The sequence below is a fragment of the Hemitrygon akajei genome, chromosome 7 (assembly GCF_048418815.1).
Source record: "Hemitrygon akajei chromosome 7, sHemAka1.3, whole genome shotgun sequence".
NCBI lineage: Eukaryota > Metazoa > Chordata > Chondrichthyes > Myliobatiformes > Dasyatidae > Hemitrygon > Hemitrygon akajei.
The window spans coordinates 168,177,713-168,196,618 of NC_133130.1; the positions used below are offsets into that span (position 1 = coordinate 168,177,713).

Below are 18,906 nucleotides of genomic sequence, written 5' to 3' on the forward strand. Positions count from 1 at the left end.
ATAAAAGGGTGTTGGGAGAAGGGAAGGACTCGTGGGGTTCCATCACACTCCTATCAGGGGAAGCAACTTGTTGGGATGTTTTCTAGCCCCAGGATTTAGCAGGTTCCAGTGATCTTGGCCATTTCTTGATGTCACCTGAGGGGATCAAATTCCCAGGGGACTGGCTTCTGCAATGGTGAGAATCTCAGAAGGCAATCAAGATGTCAAAGTGTATAGTAAGAGAAAGTTTTCTTAAAGTATAATGTAAAGTAATGTTATCTTAAAGGCACCATGGTAGCATAGTGGTTAGCACGATGGTATTACAACTCAGGACATGAGTGAGGAGGGACGAATGAACAAGGGAGTCACGTAGGGAGTGCTCCTTGTGGAAAGCAGAAAATGGGGGAGGGGAAGATTTATTTGGTGGTGGGATCCTGTTGGAGATGGTGGAAGTTGCAGACTCTCTGTAGGGAATTCCTGTATGTCCTCACCCTGGAATGTATGGGTTTTCTTCAGGTGTTCTGGTTTCCTCCCAAAGTCCAAAAGGGACTGGGTAGATTAATTGGTCCTGTGATTAAGTTACAGTTAAATTAGGATGTCGGCCGCTGTTGGGTGGTATGGCTTGAAGGGGCATAAGGGCCTACTCTGCACCGTATCTGTACATAAATAAATAAATTAAAGTAACGTAAAAGAAAGTTATCTTAAGCTAATATATAGGAATGCTATCTGAACAGTAGTCAGAAAAAATGGTCTCAAAATAACAGTGCACTGAAAGGGAGCGGACAGGACTGAGAAGCTCTGAATAGATCTGAGTGGTTTTCTGTCGTGAGCAGTGGAGGCCTGAATAGAGCTGTAAGTGTTTGCCAATGGCTTCATTCTCTACAGTGCTCAAAGCAGTTCAAAGGAATAAGACGTTCTCACTTTGTCATTTCAGATGCCTGAAGAGCAGGCGTTTAGCGTTCTTGTCAAAATCATGTTTGATTATGGACTCAGGGAACTTTTTAAACAAAATTTTGAAGACCTGCATTGCAAATTTTATCAGTTGGAAAGACTGATGCAGGTAAGAAATGGAAATTCATCAATCATTATCACATAGAAATGTCGGGGTTGTAGTACTGATATTTGCAAGACTTGTTGGGGAATCTTACAGACAAGGTTAAACCTTGCATACAAGGTCACATCTCTTTAAATTTGGTTATTGATGTTTGCCCATGTGACCGTTCCACTAATTGTTGATTGCTCATAGCTCTTTGCATTATGGTCTTGTAAATTGTTGGTTGCTATTGTGTTGTCTGTTATGGTATTATGTTTTTTTTATGCTTGAAACTGAACCAAACTCAATTCCGACAAATCCTTCTTCAAAGAAAGGGGCTTCCCTTCCTCCATCATCAACACTGCCCTCAACCGCACACATCTGCTCTCACCCCATCATTTCACCACTCTACCTGGGATAGGGTTCCTCTTGTCCTCACCTACCACCCCACCAGCCTCTGCGTCCAGCACATAATTTTCTGCAACTTCCACCATCTCCAACAGGATCCCACCACCAAACGTATCTTTCCCTCCCCCCATTTTCTGCTTTCCACAAGTATCACTCCCTACATGACTCCCTTGTTCATTCATCCCTCTTCACTGATATTCCTTCTGGCACTTATCCTTGCAAGTGGAACAAGTGCTACACCTGCCCCTACTCCTCTTTCCTCTGCCATTCAGGGCTCCAAACAGGCCTACCAGGTGAAGCGACACTTCGTCTGTGAGTCTGCTGGGGTCATATACTGAGTCCAGTGCTCACGGTGTGGCCTCCTGTATACTGGAGACCCAGTGTAGATTGGAAGATCACTTCGCCAAGCATTTACACTCCATCTGCCAGAAAAAGCAGGATTTCCAGTGGCCACCCATTTTAATTCCACTTCCCATTCCCATTCCAATATGTCTATCCATGGCCTCCTCCACTGTTGTGAAGAGGCCACACTTGGGTTGGAGGAACAACACCTTTATTTTGCCTGGGTAGCCTCCAATCTGATGACATGAACATCGATTTCTCAAACTTCCGGTGATGCCTCCCCCCCTCACCACTCCCCACCCCCTTTCCCTCTCTCAGCTTATTGCCTTGCCTGCCCATCGCCTCCCTCTGGTGTTTCCCTCCCCCCCACCTTTTCTTTCTTCCATGACCTTCCGTCCTCTTCTATCAGATTCCCCCTTATCTAGCCCTGTATCTCTTTCACCAAGCAACTTCCCAGCTCTTTACTTCATCCCTCCCCCTTCAGGTTTCCCCTATCACCTCGTGTTTCTCCCTCCCCTCCCCATCTTTTAAATCTACTCCTCAGCTTTTTTTCTCCAGTCCTGTCAAAGCGTCTCAGCCTGAAACGTTGACTGTTGCCTAGCCTGCTGAGTTCCTCCAGCAGCGTGTGTGGGGCTTGGATTTCTCGCACCTGCAGATTTTCTCCTGTTCAAAATCAATTCTGGTTTGTTTCATATACTGGCAATAACGTGATTCTGATTCTAAGGTAAAGCAGTGCCAACGCTTTACTGTGCCACTGTAAGATCTAGGTTCAGTTCCTGCTGCTCTCTGTAAGGAGTTTGTACATTTTCCTTCTGACTGCGTGGGTTTCCTCCAGATGCTCCAGTTTCCTCGCACAAAGTTAGAGAAAGTAAGTTGTAGGCATGCTATGTTGGTGGCGGCAGTGTTGCAACAGCTGCGGGCTGTCCAGCATAATCCTTGCTAATTTGAAACAACTCATTTCACTGTATGTTTTAAAGTACATGTGACAAGTAAAGCTGATGTTTTTTTTAATGTCCATCACTCAGTTTATGGGTCAGAATAAAGTATGAGATAAACGAGCTCTTAAAAGTCAAAGTTTGGTACATGAATGTTAATGCTTTAGAACTATAGCTGAATAATCTTGGAGTTGCCCATCTTTCTATTATATTTATTACTCACCAGTTGAGCACCATAAAACCGGGCTGAGATACAAATAAATACCGAGACTAGGCAGTGTTATTGTTTCAGATCATTGGTCTTTCATCAACAGGAAAGAGTAGCCTTGATTGTTAGGGTCATAGAGCACTTCGGCCCATCTGGATCTGTTATTCTAGCTGAACACCCTACCAGGCATGATGCTAGAAGCAGATCAGTGCCCCGAATTCTTGCATAGGCACATGGATGCTTTGGATATAAGTCAAAGCTGCATGTTTTAAAAAAGTTTTCAAGTGACTGTAGAAATACAGTAGAACAAATAATGAATAAACTCTTCTTGGGCTTCCAGCCAGGTACAGGTATCAATGTTTCAATGACAAACTTTGCCCTCTTCATCAGGCAGGATGCCTGGGCATGTCTAGTACTGTGGTGTATATATATATATCCCCTGTCATCCGTCCCTCTTGATTGGTTAGCCTTCATCCAATCAAATTTGTCCCAACTTGTTTACAGTTGAATTCCAGTTCTTAGAGTGACACCTTTGTCTTCGTTAAAATTCTTTTCCTCTAGTTTTATTTCAATGGCTTCCTTCACTAGGCGGTCCTAAAACCCACTGGTGTAGCACAGTAGCTTTGTGCCATCGAAGTCAATCCTCTGACTATTGTGTATGCAACAGTAGAACAACTTGCTTGTATAGGAATGCATACTGAGATAGGAAGTATAAGTTCTGAGAGGAATAGAATTTTTGCAAGCCTTCTGTGCTTTTGTTTTATTACTATACCTTTTATAAATGCCATCAGCAATCTTGGCACCATTGCAAATCACTTCTATTTTCAGCTGACTTAAATGGCTTTGATTTCCAAGTGCCCACCTTAGGTGATAGTTGCTCTGTATAAAAATTCCACAGTCCATCCAAACCAGGGGTTCCCAACCTGGGGTCCACGGCACAAAAAAGGATGGGAACCCCCGGGTCTAGACGAATGACTCAAAAAAGTACAATTTATCAGTATACTCCTGGCCCTGGAGTTAGTGGTTTAAACTCTCCTGATTCAACACCTGGGTTGTGCTGTTCTGGTATATTAATTATTGAATGCACCGTTGCTACCACGTTTAATCATAGAGTCAGAGAGCACCGCCTTGAGGATAAAATTATGGAAAACATCTGTTTAGGGTGCATGTGAAATCCTATCATTAAAGTACACCAATATCAAGGAAAACATTTGAAAGGACTTTATCCTGATGAAGGGTATTGACTCAAAACGTTGACCTATTAATTTCCCTTTGCTTGGCCTGCTGAGTTCCTCCAGCACGTTGTGTATGTTACCCAGATTTCCAGCATCTGTAGAATCTCTTGTGTCTGTAACGCATAGCCCCAGCAATGACCCACGCTCATCAGGCCAGCCAGGGTTAAGACCTTGACTCCCTGATGCCAGCACTGAGTGGTTGTGCTGCTGACCCAGGTCTACCTGCTTCCATCCCTCAAACAGGGCTCACCTCAGGTTCCCAGCACGGCAACAAAGGGGATGGCAAGAGTTTGCAACAGGTTCCCAGCGCATCTCTCTGTATGTGGAACACTCCATAGTGACCTCTTCTCGTGCTGATTCCATCAGCAAATGGAGTACCCATACTCCATGTGTATATCTGTTTTTAATGGATGGTACACTTACAGAGAATGAGACCATGATCCATAAGACATAGGAGCAGAATTTAGGTCATTTGGTCCAGCAAGTCTTCTCTGTCATTCCATCACAACTGATTATTATCCCTCTCAACTCCATTCTCCTGCCTTCTCCCTGCTGTCTTTGACTCCCTTTTAAGCAAGAACTTATCAACTCTGTTTTAAATATATCCAATGGCTTGGCCTCCATAGCAGTCTGTGGCAATGGATTCCACAGATTTACTATCTTCTGGATAAAGAAATGTATCCTCATGTCTGTTCTAAAATGACATCCTCTTATTCTGATGCCGTGCCCTCTGGTCCAAGACTCCACCACTATAAGAAACACCCCTCCATGTGCACTCTACCTAGGCCTTTCAATATTCAATAGGTTTCAATGACATCCCCACCATTCTTCTAAACTCCAGCAAACACAGGCTCCTCTTACATTAACCCTTTCATTCCCACCAGGATCATTCTTGAGAATCTCCTCTGGACCCTCTCCAATGCCAGCACAACTTTTCTTAGATAAGGGGACCAAATCTGCTCACAATTCTCCAAGCAGAGATCTACAGTCACAGCAACTTCCAACAATTAAGTCAAATGAAAGACAAAATTTCTCCTGAGTCTTCATCTTCAGTGGAGATACAATTCTGCCAATTTTCAGCCTGGTGTTTTACAGCTGCGGTTTCTCTTGGGTGCGTCTTGCATGTTTATCCCTTGTACAGTGGATCTTTTTCCTACTTTATGACTTTAAAAGGCCTCCATATTTACAATCCTAATTTTTTGAGACTGGGTGGTAATTTGGTGCAACTTGTTCTGATGATGTGTTTCAGTTTCTGCAATTCCTCAGTTAACTTTTTATAGTATTAGTTAATCTATTTACTTTTGGTTCCAAGTGTTGGAAATTACCTTACTGTGCACTTAGCAACCAAAGTTTGGTGGTATTGCTTTTCATAGGAACTTGTGTGAAAAGAGGCTTCTGTATATTCACAGAGGGAACATTTTGAATGATGCACTTTGAGTTTCTGGTTCCCTTCTCACCCCTTCTCTGCTCACCCGCCCATCACCTCCCATGGTTCCCTTTCTCCTTTGGTCCACTCTCCTCTCCTATCAAATTCCTTCTTCAGCCTTTTAACCCTTCCACCTATCACTTTTCAGCCCCTCTCCCCCACCCACCCACCTTCCTCTCACCTGTCACTGCCAGCATATCTTCTTCCCCACCGCCACCTTATTCTGGCTTCTTCTCTTTTCCTTTCCAGTCCTGATGAAGGGTGTCGGCTCAAAATATCCATAGATGCTGCCAGACCTGCTGAGCTCCTGCAGTATTTTGTGTGGGTTGCTCTGGATTTCCAGCATCTGCAGAATCTATTGTGATTTTGAATATACTTCATGTGCTAATACCAATCACAGTATATTGTGACATGATGAAATAAATTGTAAAGGTGGCATCCTTGTCATCTTACATAAAAAAACAAAATTGTACAGGCCATTTCACATCTCCAGAGCATATGCAACGTGAGCTTTTATCCAAGTATTTTTACAGATTACAAAAAATTATATTAGATATAATTCTAAATAGCTTTCAAAGAACAGGTAATCTCTGTAATACACAAGAAATGCTGGAGGAACTCAGCAGGTCAGGCAGCATCTATGGAGGTAAATAAACATCGGCATTTCAGTGGAGTCCCTTCATCAAGACTGGCAGGGAAAGGGGCGGAAGCCAGAATATGAAGGTGGGGGAGGGAAGGAGTACAAGCTGGTAGGTGATAGGTGAGACCAAGTGAGGGGGATGGCAAGGGGTATGAAGTGAGAAGCTGGCAGGTGATAGGTAGAAGAGGTAAAGGGCTAAAGAAGGATGAATCTGATAGGAGAGGAAGGAGGAGAGGTACCAGAGTGAGGAATGGACAAAGATGTGGAGTGGAGGTGGTGGGGGGGGGGGGGGGGGGGGAGACCAGAAGTTAGAGAAATCAATTCATGCCATCAGGTTGGAGGCTTGCCAGACAGAATGTGAGCTGCTCAACTTGCTGAGTTCCTCTAACATTTTGTCTTTGTTGCTCTGGATTGCCAGCATTTTGCAAAATCCCTTGTGTTTATAACCTCTCTAACATGTTTGGTTACTTTTACTGGATGTGTCTAAAGCTGTGTTTTACTGTCTTGACAATGTTGTCTTTATATGCAGGAGTACATTCCAGATTTGTACAACCACTTCTTAAATATCAGTCTTGAAGCACACATGTACGCCTCGCAGTGGTTCCTTACACTCTTCACTGCAAAGTTTCCCCTCTATATGGTCTTCCACATCATTGATCTGCTTCTCTGTGAGGTAGGTGTGTTTTATTAAGTTCAAAGGTTCAATTTAATGTCAGAGAAACATATACAATATACATCCTGAAATGCTTTTTCTTTGCAAAACATCCACAAAAACAGAGAAGTAACCCAAAGAATGAATAACAGTTAAACGTGAGAACCGCAAAGTCCCTCCGCCCACAGGCAAAACAAAAAGTGCACCTGCTACAGAGCACAAGCGTGAGCTAAGTGATAGCAAAGACACAGACCGTGCAGTTATTCGGCAACCCACAGGTTCTCCCTCTCCCTGATCGGGGGGGGGGGGGGTCTCCCATTTTCACAGCAAGCGGGAGACATAACAACAACTTGCTGGTTTACAATGTTTAAAAAGTCCATTCTGTCGCTTTTTACGAGCTCTGTGCCTGAAGAACGCAAAGATCTCGAGTCTTCAGTCCCACAGCGAAAGATTTTCCAGCCTTCCTGATGACACACGAGTCTCCTGCCGTGACACTGACCCTCGATCCGCCCGTCTCCAGAGCCCCGAGATCTTAGGCTGCCGAACACTAGGCCGCCTCCCTTGGCATGCCGAACAACAGCCAGTCCTGAAACCCCGAGAACTGGTCCTGTTCCCACAAAGAACCGAAGTCAGTGTGTGACTCCAGGTCAGGGTCTTCAAAAGAACCTTTAAAGGGAAAAATAAAGATATTAAAGATGGAAATAGAGCTGTTTCCAAAGCTGCAAGCAAAGGAGTTGCCTTTTTTCAGCCACCTTAACTCCGCCTCCGTCAATTTATTAAGTAAATTTATTATCAAAATATATATATGCCACCATGTACAACCCTGAGATTAATTTTCCCGTGGGCATTCACAGTAGGTCAAGGAAATACAATAAAATCAATGAAAGACTGCACATATCAGGACAGACAACCAATGAGCAAAAGACAAAAAACTATGCAAATACAATATCGAGGACATGAGATGTAGAGTCCTTGAAAGTGAGTCCATAGGCTGTGGGAACAGTTCTGTGATAAGACAAGTGAAGTTATTCCCTCTGGTTCAAGAGCCTGATGGTTGAAGGGTAATAACTGTTCCTGAACCTGATGGTGTGAGTCCTGTACCACCTTCCTGGTGGCAGCAGCGAGAGGAGAGCATGGCCTGGATGGTGGGGGTTGCTGATGATGGATGTTACTCTCCTGCAACAGTGCTCCATGTAGATGTGCTCAGTGGTGGGGAGGGCTTTTACCTGTGGTGGACTGGGCCATATCCGCCACTTTTTCCATTCAGATCACATTGTTGTTTCCTTACCAGGCCGTGATGCAACTAGTCAGTATACTATCCACCACAAATCTATAGAATTTTGTCAGTTTTAGGAGAAAAAAATTTAATCCTTGTCATTTTAAGCTTCACCTGGCTAGAAGAACTGCCATGCTATAGTTATAGTACAGGAGGAGGCCAACTCTCTACTAGAAAAAGCATCATGCCATGGCTCCCTTAACGGTCAGTTTGTAGTGGAGAGTAATTTTGTCATGAATATCTGCATTAATTACCTGAAAACATGCTTCGCTTCCATTCTCTTCTCACCACCTATTGCCTCCCTCTGATGCCCCTCCTGCTTCTGTTTCTCCATGGCCTGTTCTCTCTTATCAGATGCAGCCTTCCTAAGCCCTTGCAGCATCTATGGAAACGAGTAAGCAGTCGATGTTTAGGGCTGAGACCCTTCATCAGGACTCTGAAGGGTCTCGGCCCAAAACATGGACTATTTACTGTTTTGCCTGGCCTGCTGAGTTCCTCTGTCATTTTGTGTGTGTTGCTTTGGTTTTCTGGTATCTACAGATTTTCTCTGTTGTTCTTCAGCCCTTTACCTTTACTACTATCACCTCCTAACTTTGTAGTTCATTGCTGCCTACCCACCACCCCCCTCACTAGGCCTAACCTATCAGCTGCCAGCTTGTACTCTTTCTCCTCACCCCACCTCCTTATTCTGGCTCCTTACCCCTTCCTTTCCAGTCCCGAAGAGTCTCAGCCCAAAATGTCATCAATTTATAGATGCTGCTTTACCTGCTGTTTCTCCTGCACTTCTACTGAGTTCCTTCACTATTCTTTGCCCATTGTCTTGAAAGCACAATACCTTGTTGTTGTGGGTATTCTGTGATTATATAAATTGGCAGCATCAAAGATAGATGCCTTGAAATCGCCTTCCTAGCAAACATTTCAATGGAATTGGAATTTGTTTGTTTGAAAGCGTTGAGGAAAAGGAAGTTATTTTCAGACCAAGATAAAGCCGTATATTTATCCAGTGCTCTAAGGTTACAACCTTGTGAGCTTTATCTGTTCTTGGAATGTTGGCAGGCACTTTAATTTGTAGATCTACCTTTTAAATTTATTTTTAAAGTGGTGGTTGATAGGTTTGTGATTAGGTAGGACATCAAAGGTTACGGGAAGAAGAGAGGAGAATGGGGTTGACAGGGATAATAAATCAGCCATGATGGCCAAATGGTCTAATTCTGCTCCGATGTCTTATTGCCTGTTTCCTTGTACCCTTCTGCAGCAGAGGATAATTTTTAGCGCACAGTCTAAACTTGCAGAACATAGGGGATTTAAAGAAGCCATTTCTGATCATTCAGTTTAAATTGTTTTACTGTTTAAATCTTGCCGTAATAAAGGAGATTATTTTCCCAAACAAAAAAAAGGGCAACTATGTTGCAAGGATTTAAATCTGTAGACATTAAATAATTTGTTTAATTTAGAATTTGAATACTGATCTTATAACATCAGCAATGGTCAGCCCCTCAAAACGGTCTCTTTAGGTGATTCCGTCCAGATGCAATCTCTGACATGGCCACTGCTCGTGATACCAGTGAGATTAGATCTCTCTGCAATTGTGGATAAATACCTGCGCTATCCTTTGTTTGCACAGTCTGTCTGGCACTGCTATTTGTGGTTGCATTAGATCTCTGTTGTCAATTCAGTCAGAAGACAGTGTGCACCACAGCTCACAGAAAATACTGGTGGAACACAGCAGGCCAGGCAGCATCTATAGGGAGAAGCGCTGTCCTGACGAAGGGTCTCGGCCCGAAACGTCGACAGCGCTTCTCCCTATAGATGCTGCCTGGCCTGCTGTGTTCCACCAGCATTTTGTGTGTGTTGTTTGAATTTCCAGCATCTGCAGATTTCCTCGTGTGTGCACCACAGCTTTTGGTCTGCCTCTTCCATCAACTTATTTCCATGCATTTAAATTGATTTTATTAATGCTTCATCTCTTTTTCTCTGAAAATGATAAGATACTGGTATTACAACTTTAAACGTTCAAAGTCGGCTGTTCATATGAAATATTCACACTCCTGTTTGTGAAATGTTTGTAATTAACTTCTTTGTTCATTTCCGCAATTTCTATTCAATACTTGTTCAGCGTTCCTCCCAAAAGCAAGAAGAAGAAACAAGTGCAACTTATTAGGCCACGTTAAAAATGTCTTTGTTTGCAGGATCAGGTTAGAGACAGTGTACAGACAACACCTGATTCCTTGAGAGTCGAGATTGCCACCCGGCAGCCATAGGGTATGAGTAACACACACAAAGTTCTGGGGGAGCTCGGCAAGTCAGGCAGCGTCTATGGAGGCGAATAAACTCAGCCCAAAATTCCCCTCCATAGATGCAGCCTGGCTTACTGAATTCCTTCGGCATTTTGTGTGTGTTACTCTGGATTTCCAGCATCTGCAGAATCTCTTGTGTTTGTGGGATCTGAGTACAGCTCAATATCGTGTGGGAATTGGAATTGGTTTATTGTTGTCACATGTACTAGTGTACAGTGAAAAACTAGTATATTGTTCATACAAATCAATTTACACGATGCATTGAGGTAGTACAAGGTAAAACAATAGAATACAGATTAAAGTGTTACAGTGACAATGCAGGGAGACAGTAAGGTGGAGGATAAAGGTAGATTGTGAAGTCAAGAGTCCAGAAACCTTGTAACAGGTGGTCAGGGTCAGACTGCCGTTTCCTTGAGAAGACAGGATTGAGGAGGCATTTGAATGTAAAAATGCCAAATACCGGGAGCTGGTAGAGCAGTGCCAGGGACAGGGGTGGAGGGCACAATGTGAACCTGTAGAGGCTTTGCTGGCTGCTCACTGTGCAGAACCTACTAAAGAGCTATCAGGACCATTACAGAGGCTGCTGAGCGAGCCTCCAGGTGGCTGTGGATCAGGATGTATATAACCTGTGGACCAGTGCTGCTGGGAAACAAGCCAGGGCCTGATCAACCCTGGCTGGGTCGCCTGGGCGGGAGTGTCTGATGTTGAAAGACTTGAGACACCCAGTAACCGCAGGTTATCTCACTGATGATGTGTCCCAGTGCATCCAAGCATGGATCTCAGCGTCATTTAATTGTACTAGTGCATAGTCTTATAACAGTGAAGAAGAAGCTGTCTGTGAACCTGGTGATACCCGCTTTCAGGCTTTTGTATCTTCTGCCCAATGGGAGAGAGGAGAAGAGAGCATGGCAGCCCACACAAAATGGTGGAGAACTCAGGAGGTCAGGCAGCACCGATGGAAAAGAGTACACAGCCGAAACATAAGCTATAGGAGCAGAATTAGGCCATTTGGCCCATTGGGTCTGCTCCACCATTTCATCATGGCTGATCCAGTTTTCCCCTCAGCCTTCTCCCTATATCCCTCATACTCTGGCCAATCAAGATTCTGTCAACCTTTGCTTTAAATATAAATAAAGACCTGGCCTCCACAGCTGCCTGTAGCAAAGAATTCTACAGTTTCACCACTCTGGCTAAAGAAATTTCTCCTCATCTCTGTTCTAAAAAGGATGCCCCTCCCTTTTGAGGCTGTGTCCTCTGGTCTTACATTCTCCCACCAAAGGAAACATCCTCTCCATATCCTCTCTATCAGTGCCTTTCACCATTCGGTTGGTTTCAATGAAGTCACCCTTCAGTCTTCTGAATTCTCGTGAATACAGACCCAGACCCAGAACCATCAAAAACTCTTCATATGACAGGTCATTCAATCTTGGAATCATTCTTGTGAACCTCCTTTGAACCCTCTCCACTCTCAGCATATCCCTTCTAAGATAAGGGGCCCAGAACTGCTCACAGTACTCCGTGAGGCCCCACCAGTACTTTACAAAGCCTCAACATTACATCCTTGCTTTTATATTCTAATCTTCTTGAAGTGAATGCTTACATCACATTTGCCTTTCACCACAGACTTGACCTGCAAATTAATCTTTAAGGAATCTTGCACAAGGACTCCCAAGTTCCTGTGTGCCTCAATTTTTGTATTTCATCTCCATTAAGAAAATAGTCAACCCTTTCATTTCTTCTACCAGAGTGCATGACCATACACTTCCGGACACTGTATTCCATCTGCCATCTCCTGATCAACTGATCAACTGATTCTCCTTTGTCCTATTTGTTATTTCTTCAAAGAATTCCAACAGATTTGTCAGGCAAGATTTTCCCTTGAAGTAATGCTGACCACTGCCTATTTTATCATGTGTTTCCAAGAACCCTAAGACCTCATTGACTAAATCGACTCTCAACATCTTCTCAACAGCTCAGGTCAGACTCAATGGCCTATAGTTTCCTTTCTTCTGCCTCTCTCCCTTCTTGAAGAATAGAGAGACATTTGCTATTTTCTTGTCTTCTTACACCATTCCAGAATGTAGTGATTCTTGAAAAATCATTACTAATGCCTCCACTATCTCTTCAGCTACCTCTTTCAGAACTCTGGGGTGTACACCATCTGGTCCAGGTGACTTAGCTACCTTCAGACCTTTCAGTTTCCCTAGAACCTTCTTTCTTGTTATGGTAACTTCACACACTTAGTGACCCCTGACACCTGGAATTTCCACCATACTGCTAGTGTCTGACACAAAGTACTTATTCAGTTCATCCACCATTTCATTCCTCCCCATTATTACCGCTACAGCATTGTTTTCCAGTGGTCCGATATCCTCTTTCATATTATTAGCTGGCTTGCTTTCGTAATCGATCTTTACCTTTTTAGTGACTTTTTAGTTGCCTTCTGTTCGTTCTTAAAAGCTTCCCAATCCTCTGACTTCCTACTAATTTTTGCTATATTATATACCAACTGGCACATGCAGCGCCTCAAGGCGAGTCAAGAAAGACACAGGAAGGCGTCCGCTCCTGCCCCAACAGGCGGTGCTCCTTGCCCCATCTGCGACCGTATCTGCGCTTCAGACTTCGGCCTCAGAAGTCATATGCGTGCCCGCAGACGTTGACTGCGCAACACATCTGTCCTCCTCGGACTTCGAGAGACTACTACTGCTATACCATCTCCTTTCCTTTTAAGTTGGCTTTCACTCTTCTTGTTGGCCACAGTTGTGTCTTCTTGCCTTTAGAATACTTCTTCCTCTTTGGGAAGTATACATCTTGTGCCTTCTGTGATGTTCTGAGCTGTCCACAACTCTGCAGTTTCTTGCAGTCACGGGCAGAGCAGTTGACGTACCAAGCCATGATGCATCCAGATAAGATGCTGTCTGTGGCGCATTGGTAAAAATTGGAAAGGGTCGACAAATTTGTTTCACTTCATGAGGAATGAAAGGCATTGGTGAGCTCCCTTGGTACTGTCATTTTATCATCAGCCATAATTCCGGTGTGGAAATAAATGGTTATTCTTGAAGAAGCCTTTCTGGTCAACATTTGGGTAAGTAAGCTTATTTGCATAGTCTGACCTTGTGGCCTAAGTTTTAGCAACGACTTTACTGAGGGGTTGTGAGATTAGATTAGATTTATTTATCACACATACATCGAAGCAATGTAATGTGTTGCTTGTGTTAACAGCCAGCACAGTCTGAGGATGTACTGGGGGCAGCCCACAAGTTTCGCTTCATCTCTGGCACCAGCATAACATGCCCACAATGTTCAGCAGAACATGTAGCCAACATTCAACATACTGTGAGCAGTTTTGGTCCCCTTATTTAAGTAAAGATGTGCTGGCATCGTGGAGGGTCTAGAGGAGGTTTATGAGAATGATCCCGTAAATGAAAGTGTTATGGTAGGAGGAGTGTTTGATAGCGCTCAGTGTGTACTCACTGGAGTTCAAAAGATTGAGGGGGTGATCTTATTGCGAAATATCAAATATTGAAAGGCCTTCATAGAGTGGATGGGGAGAGGATGATTTCCACAGTGGGGGAGTCTAGGACCAGCTTGCACAGCCTCAGAATAGAGAGACGTCCATTTAGAACCCAGATGAGGGATTTCTATAGCCAGAAGATAGTGAATCTGGAATTCTTTGCCACAGTGGGCTGTGGAGAACAAGTCATTGAAGCAGGGATTGATGGGTTCTTGATTAGTAAGGGCATCTAATGTGTGAGGGGGAAAGCAGGAGAATGGGGTTGAGAGGGGTAATAAATCACTGAAGATGGAATGGTGGAGCCAACTTGATGGGCCGTATGGCCTAATTCTGCCCTCTATGCTTTGTACAGTCTTATACAGACATAACAACAGCAAAATCTTTCTTCTAATCCCCCCACCCACCCACCATTTTCCCAATCAGGGACATCACCAGCCTCAACCATAAGTCCCACTGACCTCAGTCCTTAACCACGTGGATCGCTGGTCTTCATCGTCAGTGTCCATCCATGGGGAGCACTGGCTTTTGATCTAGGAGCACCCCACCTCCTGCCCCTGCCCCAGCGCAATTCTCGTTGATTTGATTTGAAGCAAACAAGGTACTTCACTTTGTTTCAATGTACATGTGACAGATAAGGCCGATGTAATCTGAAACTGCCTTCACTTAGATTCAGAAAGCTTCTTGTTGGTTAAAAGTGCATACACCCTTGAGACCAATCAAGTGTGTGTAAATTGTGGTCAGGGAACAGCTCCTGGGCATTCCTCTATGACTCATTCAATTAAAGTTTTCTTTAGAATGGACAGCAAAAGGGCACAATGCAAAGATTCAGTGTGATAACACTTGTGGGCTGCCCCCAGCATTGATGCAAACAAAGCATTTCACCGTATGTTTCGATTTTCATGTAACAAGTACAGAAATCTCTTTAGAACTGCAATTTACTCCTGAATCTAGTAGTACCTGTATCAGCCACATGGTGGTGCTGCATATAGGACAATGGTTTGTAATGATCGCGGTAGCAATAGGACACAAGCCTCTCATTACAGTATATTGTGGTTTTCTTCAAAGGGTGTGCGTGAAATAGCGTTTAATTAATCACCTTGCTTCAGTCTATAAATATTGGAGTTTCAGCTGAGATTTGATTTCAAGAACAGGCTAGTGCAGGCATGGGCAAACTACGGCCCGGGGGCCATATGCGGCCCGTTAAGCTTTTTAATCCGGCCCACAGAACTTGATGAAATTATATTAATAAACCTTGTTAACGTTTTCTCCCCGCAATTCTGGCGCCACATTCAAATCGCCACAACAAAACTAAATCCAGACTTTGATGCGCTGGCTAAAAAGGGAGACCAACAACACTGTTCCCACTGAAATTAAAAATAAGTTTCTTCGTTGTGTTATGTAAAAAATGCATTTGAAAATATTTTTTTCAATAAGCCTTACATGTTACATGTCTGTTAAGTGATGGACATGAGTAGTGCGCAGGTGCACGTACGTTCTCAAAATAAAAAATGCGCTCCAGATCAAATAACGCGCTCCGCATACTGGCGCGCTGTCACTGTTCTGTCCTTGTGCTGGTCGTTGTTGAGTTTTGGCACAGGGGACAATTGAATAAGAAGGAGCAGGACAAGTAGACCTGCATCTCCTACCGTTTTTGAAATAAAGACAGTCAGGAGGAGAGTGATGATGATAATATCTTGAAGGATAACAGAATTTTCAGTGCTTTAAAATAATAACTGTTACTATTAAAAAAGCTGTATTTTATTCATTTAATTTTCAGTGTTTTAAAAGTCATTTCAATAAATAGCTAAATACCATGGGACTTCAAAGACAGATATTTTGTTGTAATGCATTTGTTCATTTTCAATTGAAATTAAAGCACATGTTTTCTACATATCCCATGATATTTTATTTTCTCTTATGAGGTGTATTACCAAAACACTCCGTCCATCTGCTCCTGGTCCGGCCCCCCTGTCAAATTTTAGAACCCTTTGTGGCCCACAAGTCAAAAAGTTTGCCCACCCCTGGGCTAGTGTGTTCTTGGTAATTTTGATAAATTCCAATCAAAAATGTTATTATCCTTTCAGTTATTTTTCTAAAGTTGAAATTAATTATCCATTTGTTATTGTTAAAATATATTTGAAACAGTTGCATATTATTTTGTATCTGATAGCTTCTCCATTCACTTCTGCAAGTTCAATGGATCAATTACTGTTAAGTTAATTGTCCAATTAGTTATTGTTTAAAAAACATATATATTTTTTTTATTTAGAGATAAAGCGCGGACAGGCCCTGCCATCCCAGTAAGCTGCAATGTCCAAAACCCACCTATTTCACCCTCACCTATTCACAGGACAATTTACAGTGACCCGGATAACCCACCAACTGGTACGTCTTTGGACTGTGGAAGAAATCAGAACACCCACATGCTCATGCGAAGGATATACAAATTTCTTACAGTCCGGTGTCCCAGCCAAGACAGCATCGTGCTGACTGCAATGCTACTGTGACACCCCAAACTGGCACTCTTGCCAGTTCAGTGTGTTTTCTAATAACCACAACTTCCTCTAATTTTGTGGTGATGTAAGAAAAAGATTTAAATTAAGCCTGATTTTGCACATTCTAAGAATGAGATTTCAGTAAAGGTCAATGTCCAATTAATCCAGTCCCTTGTTTTCAATTAAGTACTGTGTAATATTAATCTGTTGAATATACTGCTGTTAATGTTCCCCAATATGGTTTAAAATATTACTCTGGTGTCTGCCAGTATGCGAGGTGATCCTGATATCAGAAACCATAATGATGCAAATGATAGCTTTATTACTGCTGTTCTTATCTGTATTAATTAGTGATGTTCAAACTCAGGTTTAATATCACCGATAAGTACTGTCAAACTTGTTGTTTTGTTGCAGCAGTGCAGTGCAATACATAATAAGAAAAACTATAAACTACAATAAGAAATGGATATAAAATAAAATTAAATATGTAGTGTAAACAGAGCAAAAAAAGAAAAAAAATAGTGAGGTAGTGTATATGGGTTCATAGTCCATTCGGAAATCTGTGGCAGAGGGAAAGAAGCTGTTGCTAAAACCTTTGGGTGCTGTATCACCTCCCTGGCAGTATCAATCAGAAGAGGGCAGGTTCTGGGTAATGAATGCCATCTTTCTGAGGCATTGTCTTTTAAAGATGTCCTCAGTGCCCATGATGGAACTGGCTGAGTTTGCATTCCTCTGCAGGTTTTTCTGATCCTTTGCAATGGCCAGCCATGTCAGACGGTGATATAACCTGTTCGAATGCTCTCCAGGGTACATCTGGAGAAATTTGCTAGAGCTGTTGCTGACATATCAAATCTACCGTAGCTTGCATTCTTTGTAATTGCATCAACATGTTGGGCCCAGAATAGATCTTCAGAGATGTTGACACCCAGGATCTTGAAACTGCTCACCCTTTCCACAGTGGAACCCTTGATGAGGACTGGTGTGTGTTCCCTCGACTTCCCCTTCCTGAAGTCCACAATCATTTCCTCGGTCTTATTGACATTGAGTGCAAGGTTGTTGCAACTCCACTCAACCAGCTGATCTATCTCACTCCTGTACATATTCCAGTCAGAAGCACTGTTTGAATTCAATTGGCTTTATTTCTTATAGCCTTCACATACACGAGGAGTAAAAATCTCTGTTATGTCACCATCTGAATGTGCAAATTATAGTAATTTGTAATAAGTAGTATGTGCAACAGAACAAAGAGAGTATAGCTTAGAAATGCAGTTGTGTCAGTGTGAATTAATCAGTCTGATGGCCTGATGGAAAAAGCTGTCCCAGACCGGTTGGTTCTGGTTTTTAATGTTGCAGTACCATTTCCATGTTGGTAGCAACTGGAACAGTTTGTGGTTGGGGTGATTCAGGTTCTCAGTGATCCTTTGGGCCCTTTTTATGCACCTGTCACTGTAAATGTCCTGAAAAGTGTGAAGTTCACATCTACAGATGTGCTGGGCTGTCCGTACCACTCTCTGCAGAGTCCTGTGATTGAGGAAAATACAGTTCCCATACCAGGCAGTGATGCAGCCAGTCAGGATGCTCTCAATTATGCCCCTGTAGAAAGTCCTTAGGATTTGGGGACTCGTGCTGAACTTCAACCGGCTGAGGTGACTGTTGTGCCTTTTTCACCACACAGCTGGTATGTACAGACCAAGTGAAGTAATCAGTGATGTGTATACCGAGGAACTTAAAGCGATCCCCTCTCATTGATGTCAATAGGGATGAGCCTCTTTCTATTCCTCCTGTAGTCCACAACCAGCTCCTTTGTTTTTGCAACATTGAGAGAGAGAGGTTGTTTTCTTGACACCACTGTGTCAGGGTGATGAATTCTTCTCTATAGGCTGCATCATTATTGTTTGAGATGAGGCCAGTCAGTTGTGAGAGGTGTGGAAACATTTCAAAGCTTGGAGATGTATTGGTTGTACCCCAATGCTGAAACAATGGAGTGAAGCTGGCATCAAGTTTTTTTTGTTTTAGTTGTTTTAAATTTTTTTTTATTTTTAAGGACGGTTGTAGAGACAAACGGGAGTTAGGGATCAGGGTAGGGTTTAAGGACAGTGATGTGGATGAGTTAGAGGCCAGGCTGGAGTCCAGGTCCAAGATGTTGGATGTCGAATTGGCAGAGAATGGATGAAGGTCTCCCTAGGTCAGTGGAGTTGGAATTCCACTCCAGGAGAAACAAACAGGAGAAACAAATTGCGATGATCCCCCCACCCCCGGTTTTCAATCTAGTGAGACCAGAGTTTGAGGTCTACCTAGGCTTCAGTAATCAGTATGTCCCGTGATCAATCCCAAGGGTGGAATTAGAAGTCTAGAACTTGAGGCCTGTGGACCAGAGCAAAATCTGTAAATCCCTGTGTGTCCACAGGGGAGGTTGAAGTCCAGTGTCAGCAGACCTGTCTTGGGGTTAGAGGACTCTGTGTGTGG

General features: G+C 43.2%; 1 protein-coding gene across 3 annotated transcripts in view; it reads left to right on the top strand.

Annotated features, from left to right (window-relative positions):
- The window catches only part of rabgap1 (RAB GTPase activating protein 1), a 242,797-nt gene that overhangs the window by 187,595 nt on the left and 36,296 nt on the right, over positions 1–18,906 (top strand). For all 3 annotated transcript variants that reach the window (XM_073052552.1, XM_073052553.1, XM_073052554.1), the window contains 2 exons: positions 914–1,039; positions 6,736–6,879. In XM_073052552.1, coding sequence (XP_072908653.1) covers positions 914–1,039; positions 6,736–6,879 — 270 coding nt within the window. The remainder of the gene's footprint in view (positions 1–913; positions 1,040–6,735; positions 6,880–18,906) is intronic.